The sequence below is a fragment of the Piliocolobus tephrosceles genome, chromosome 13, assembly GCF_002776525.5.
Source record: "Piliocolobus tephrosceles isolate RC106 chromosome 13, ASM277652v3, whole genome shotgun sequence".
NCBI classification, from domain to species: domain Eukaryota; kingdom Metazoa; phylum Chordata; class Mammalia; order Primates; family Cercopithecidae; genus Piliocolobus; species Piliocolobus tephrosceles.
The window spans coordinates 46,925,037-46,931,195 of NC_045446.1; the positions used below are offsets into that span (position 1 = coordinate 46,925,037).

General features: G+C 59.8%; 1 protein-coding gene across 2 annotated transcripts; it reads left to right on the plus strand.

Moving 5' to 3' along the window:
• Window positions 1–321: 321 nt before the first annotated feature.
• Window positions 322–4,455, plus strand: KCNJ11 (potassium inwardly rectifying channel subfamily J member 11). Of its 2 annotated transcripts, XM_023230890.2 has the most exons (2): window positions 322–532; window positions 1,868–4,455. In XM_023230890.2, exon 2 carries the CDS (start codon window positions 1,884–1,886, stop codon window positions 2,793–2,795), a length of 912 nt encoding a protein of 303 aa, XP_023086658.1. In that variant the 5' UTR covers window positions 322–532; window positions 1,868–1,883; the 3' UTR covers window positions 2,796–4,455. The 2 variants fall into 2 exon arrangements, with proteins under 2 accessions (XP_023086658.1, XP_023086656.1); XM_023230888.2 differs by lacking the exon at window positions 322–532 and having other exon boundaries at window positions 867–3,851.
• The last annotated feature ends 1,704 nt before the right edge of the window (window positions 4,456–6,159 follow it).

Consider the following 6,159-nt stretch of genomic DNA (forward strand, 5'->3'; position numbering starts at 1 on the left):
CCTCAGTGCCTCCTTTCCCGGGGAACCTGCAAACCTGGAGCGGCCGAGAGGCGGATAATTGACCCAAATACGGATGGGGATATTGGGGGAGGGGAGCCAGGGCGACAGGGCGGCGGCCCCAGACTGGGAAGGCGGGTCACAGATTCCTCCCAGCCCCCTACTTTCGTAGAGCGTGGGCAGGAGGAACCTCTGGGTCCCGCGAGTCAGAAAAACTCCAAAGGCCAGGTTGTGAGTCCGGGGAAAGGAGGCGGAGGGTGGGGGCGGGAGGGAGGGGGGGGGGTGGGACTTGCTCCGGCCCCGCCCCCTCAGCTCCGGAGCAGGTCGGGCTCCCTCTGGCGGTCCCCGGCCCCGCTCCTCTCCTCGTGCGCCCCCCTCCCGCCGTCCTAGACCCCCGCCTAGCCCAGGTCGGTCTCCGCAGACCCACGGCGGACCCACGGACGGACAGACGGACGGGAGGACGGCCAGCCGCTAGCGCCCAGGCGGCGGGAGGGGGGCGGGGAGGCGACGGCCGTGGCGTGAGGAGCAGGAGCAGGTGCAGCGGCGGCGGCGGGCGGGGCCGGGACCCGGCGCGGAGTGGGGGCCGCGGCACGGGCGGGCGGCAGGGACCGGGAGGCCGCGACTCGGACTCAGCCCCGCCGGGTCGCGCGCGGTGCCGGGGAGCCGGAATTGAGCCGGGTGGGGTGGTGACTCCGGAGAACGCAGGATCCCAAGGAGACAGAGAGGACGAGAGCTGGAGGGGGATCCGGAGAGCGGCGGAGGCGCTCCGAGAAGGGTGGAGTAGGACATAGGGGGCACACCTGGAGGGGAGACGGGCGGGGGTGGCCAGGATCTGAGCTGGAGCCTGGGAGCCCGGAGGCCAGGCAGGTGAGGCGGGAGACCCGCAGGTGGGGGTGAGGTCCGGTTAGTGGGAGAGATCCGGAGGTGTTAAGTTCTGAGCTGGGCTGAGAAGGTAGGCTGGGAGGGGAGACAGGCTCTCAGTGGGAGACCCAGCGTGGTCAGCTGGCGGGGTAAGCTGAGGGAGGACCCAGGGCCAGGTCGAGAGCCGGCAGGGTTGGGGGCTCCCTAGGCGGCAGGCAGGTAGGCTCAAGGGTGAGGCTGTTTTTTTGTTTTGTTTGTTGTTTGTTTTCTGTTTTTGAGACTGAGTCTTGCTCTGTCACCCAGGCTGGAGTGCAGTGGCATGATCTGGGCTCACTGCAACCTCCGCCTCCCGGGTTCAAGCGGTTCTCCTGCCTCAGCCTCCTGAGTAGCTGGGATTACAGGTGCGCACCACCACGCCAGGCTAACTTTTTTATTTTTAGTAGAGATGGGGTTTCACCATGTTGGTCAGGCTGGTCTCGAACTCCTGACGTCGTGATCTGCCCACCTCAGCCTCCCAAAGTACTGGGCTTACAGGCATGAGCCACCGCACCCGGCCTGAGGCTGATATTAAGAAGTGAAGTGGGATGCAGGTGGAGGTGAGGAAGAGTCTGGTGGGGAGTTATCTCAGAAGTGAGGCCAGCACAGGCTGAGCGCAGCCCAAGGGTGAGTGGGTGCCCACGGAGAGGACGCCACAGTGAGGCCCTAGGCCACGACCCAGGGGTGCCTCCGATGGGGGAAGCCCCTCCCTGGGGGTCACCAGAGCCATGCTGTCCCGCAAGGGCATCATCCCCGAGGAGTACGTGCTGACACGCCTGGCGGAGGACCCTGCCGAGCCCAGGTACCGCGCCCGCGAGCGTAGGGCCCGCTTTGTGTCCAAGAAAGGCAACTGCAACGTGGCCCACAAGAACATCCGGGAGCAGGGCCGTTTCCTGCAGGACGTGTTCACCACACTGGTGGACCTCAAGTGGCCACACACGCTGCTCATCTTCACCATGTCCTTCCTGTGCAGCTGGCTGCTCTTCGCCATGGTGTGGTGGCTCATCGCCTTCGCCCATGGCGACCTGGCCCCCAACGAGGGCACTGCTGAGCCCTGTGTCACCAGCATCCACTCCTTTTCGTCTGCCTTCCTTTTCTCCATTGAGGTCCAAGTGACTATTGGCTTTGGCGGGCGCATGGTGACTGAGGAGTGCCCGCTGGCCATCCTGATCCTCATCGTGCAGAACATCGTGGGGCTCATGATCAACGCCATCATGCTTGGCTGCATCTTCATGAAGACTGCCCAGGCCCACCGGAGGGCCGAGACCCTCATCTTCAGCAAGCACGCGGTGATCGCCCTGCGCCACGGCCGCCTCTGCTTCATGCTGCGTGTGGGCGACCTCCGCAAGAGCATGATCATCAGCGCCACCATCCACATGCAGGTGGTGCGCAAGACCACCAGCCCCGAGGGTGAGGTGGTGCCCCTCCACCAGGTGGACATCCCCATGGAGAACGGTGTGGGTGGCAACAGCATCTTCCTGGTGGCTCCGCTGATCATCTACCACGTCATCGATGCCAACAGCCCACTCTATGACCTGGCACCCAGCGACCTGCACCACCACCAGGACCTCGAGATCATCGTCATTCTGGAAGGCGTGGTGGAAACCACGGGCATCACCACCCAGGCCCGCACCTCCTACCTGGCCGATGAGATCCTGTGGGGCCAGCGCTTTGTCCCCATTGTAGCTGAGGAGGACGGACGTTACTCTGTGGACTACTCCAAGTTTGGCAACACCATCAAAGTGCCCACACCACTCTGCACGGCCCGCCAGCTTGATGAGGACCACAGCCTACTGGAAGCTCTGACCCTCGCCTCAGCCCGCGGGCCCCTGCGCAAGCGTAGCGTGGCCATGGCCAAGGCCAAGCCCAAGTTCAGCATCTCTCCGGATTCCCTGTCCTGAGCCATGGTGTCTCGGGCCCCCCCACACGCGTGCGTACACACAGACCGTGTGGTATGGTATGTAGCCCAGCCAGGGCCTAGTGTGAGGCTGGGCCAGCCTCAGCTCAGCCTCCCCCTGCTGCTCATCCAGGGTGTTACAAGGCACTTGTCACTATGCTATTTCTGGCCTCAGCAGGAACCTGTACTGGGTTATTTTTGTCCTTGCTCCTCCCAACCCAATTCAGGACTGCCTCACCCCTCTCCCCTGCCCAAAGCTGCAGAGGCTGTGGGAGGTGCTGGGCCCTAAAGCTGGGTGTGCAGCCAGTCCTGGCTCCCCACGATTGACCAGCCACACACTGGGCAGGTGGCTGGGGAAGAACAATCCCCTGAGGGCTGCTGCTTTGCTTCTTTGGCTTCAAGAAATGCCTGTGGTCAGGCCCCAGCTCTCCTTGGTCCCTGAAAAAGCACCCGGCTAAGGGTTGGGCCTGGCCTACAGTTGATGAGAGAGCATGTTCCCACTGGAGGATTGGTGCTGTGAAGCCTACACCGACAGGGACAGCCTGGGGCTGACGGGGCTCCCCTCCGAGGGCCAGTTTCAGGGCTGGAAGGGGAGGAAGCACGGGAGGGTGACCTGAGGAGGCTTGGCTTTGCGGAGCCCCGCTCAGGCACAGGGAGGAGGAGATGCCAGTGCTCCTGCCTTTTGCCACATCAGCCTCCTGCAATGAGGGCTCTGTGGGCTGGGGCTACTGCCCCTGCCTACTTTCCACCTGTCCCCAGAGGCTGACGAGAGGGTGTCCTGTGCCCACCACACATGATTAAGGCCTCAGGCCCAACTCTGGTCCTGGCTGTACAACAGTGGCTGCCACTCACTTTGTCCAGAGGGTGGCTTGGAGTTGGGTGTCTGGGTTGCTGGAAAAGGTGTGGGAAGGTTCAGCATGGTGGGAGGGAGTGAGGTCCCTGAGGTGAAGAGGCCCTTGGTCCTGACGGGTTTGACCTGCGCCTGGACCCTTGGAGCAGTGTTGTGTGAACTTGCTTAGAACTCTGCCTTCTCCGTTGTCAATAAAGCCTCCCCTCATGACCTAAACTCTGGCTTTTCTTGCTGGGGAAGCAGCGAGCATGCTGGTGGGAAGGGAGGCAGGGACTGGCAGCTGCCACCCCCTTCAAGAGGCGCCACAGACCCTAGCACGGAGGCCAGGGGAGGGACGGAAGGCTGGCACCTCTTCCCCCAGCTCAGGGGGACTTTCCCCCTCCTGCCTCAGGTGGCCCAGCCCTGTCAGCCTGTCTGGCCAACTCAGCCTTTGGGCACTCACTAGGCTCTGCAGCCCTGGGCTCTGTGTCTCCTCCCAGGGACCTGCTGGAAGGGTGGAGTGTCCCAGGAGAGGGGTAGAGGTGTCATAGGCATTAGTGTAGTAATTGGAGCCCTAACTCTCGAGCCAACTGCCTGGGTTCGAATCCTGGCTCTAGCTGTATGACTTTTGTCAAGTAACTTAACCTGTGTCTCAGTTGCCTCATCTATAACATGGATGCTAATGGTACCTACCTCATAGAATTGTTTTGGGAGTAAACGAAAAACATGTAAAATGCTGAAGTGCCTGGTCTACAGTAAGTGCTCAATAAATGTTAACTATTGTGATTGCTGCTGAATCAGCTACATGATGAGAAAACTGGCCAAACGTGTTAAAGAGAGACGGTGCTTTTATTTTGCCCTTGGTCATGTTTATTTGCCGGGTCTTTCTTTCCACACCGTGCCCCCTTCCCAGCTGAGACCATGATTTTAGGGGCTGTGGCAATGCCTGTGACCTGGTCTCCTTGTCTCCATCTCACCCACTGCAATCCATCTGCCACGCAGCCTCCAGGGTGGTCTTAGAAGGGTGGGTCACCCCCCACTCCCACCATGAAATACCTTCGGTAGTTCCCCATCACCTCTGGGTCAAGGCTAGCTTCTTAGCCAGCCAGTTCGGGCTGTGACTGCCTCTCCGGCTTTATGGCCCACTGTTTTCTTGCTAGGAGTCTGCACTTGCCCACCCACTTCCCTGGGTATCTCTCTGTCCTATCCCTCCTGGCACGTAATGTTGAGCTTCCTACCTCCCAGACCTTGCTTATGTTATTCCCTTGGCCTGGACTGCCCAGGCCTCATCTCTGTCTGTTGAAATCCATAAAAATCCAGGCTGAATGATGCCTCCTCGAAACCTTCCCTGATTTCTCTGGAAAGGAAGGTCCCTTCCCTCTGCTGTGCTATGGGCATTCTCCTTTTGCCTACGTTTAGGGGTCTGTCTCCCCATCCCCAAGTCCATGGCTTCCTGAGGTCAGGGACTGGGACTCAGCACTATGGCTGGCTTACACGGAGTAGGTGCTACATGAATGAAAAATGAATGAATGAATAACAGGTGGGTGGCGTACAGGACAAAAAGTCAGGGTTATTGCTACAGTGTGAGGCCTGCAGACAGGGCATCAGTGAGGGTCTGTCCCAGGTGGCTCCAGAGGCAGGGCCAAGGGGCCAGGAAGTTGTCGCTGCTGGTCTGGGCTCTAAGCTGCCCCCTCCTGGCACCCATGCAGTCCCCAGCGCTGATTCCCTTCCTTGCAGAGCTGACCCATTTCTGGTTTAGAGGGTGAAGGGGTGAAAGCTACTCAGTCAGCCTAGCATTCTAGGAGGCTGGCTCTTGCGACTCAGCTTGGCTGCCCTTAAGGCCAAGGAGAAGGGCCAGACTCACTAATAAGGACCTGCTGGCAGCACCATCCTTGGAGCCCCATCCAGAGTAACCTTCCTCCACCTGCCAGGGACCTTAAGCTGCTGGTGAGTGGGAAGCCCACAGAACTGAGGGCTTAGCGCCACCTGCTGACCAAAAAGAAGACTTACTTCAGCAGAGAAAATCAGGGCCACTGATCCTAGGTTTTCCACCAAACCTGAGGGAGACCCCCAGCCTTAAGGCATAACCCAGGGCGGGGCTGGAAAGCTCCAGGCATAGAGAGGCAGTTCGACCAGGCCTCCCTCCTCCGCGAAGGTGTTCTTGCCCACTGATGGTGCTACCTCCATCTGGGGGTACGCCTTCTCTATGGCACTAGCCTCAACTGGACAAAGAAGTTCACCTGAGTGCTACTCAGCCCAGCAGGAACTTCTGTGATAATTTGGTTTGTGATATTCAGCCTCCAGGACTGCATTCATTAGTCATCACATGACAGCAGAGGAAGCAGTCCAGCCCATCCACATGCTATGTGCAGAGCTAGCTCGACTACAGGGCCCCTGAAAAGGAGAACGGAAGTACCACATGTCACTGTGGCCCAGCAGGACTATGAGAGAAGCACCATTCTCCTTTGAGTTTGTAGATGAGGAAACAGGATCAGAAAGCGTGGTGTCTTTGACCATTCAGGCTTCTATAACAAAATAC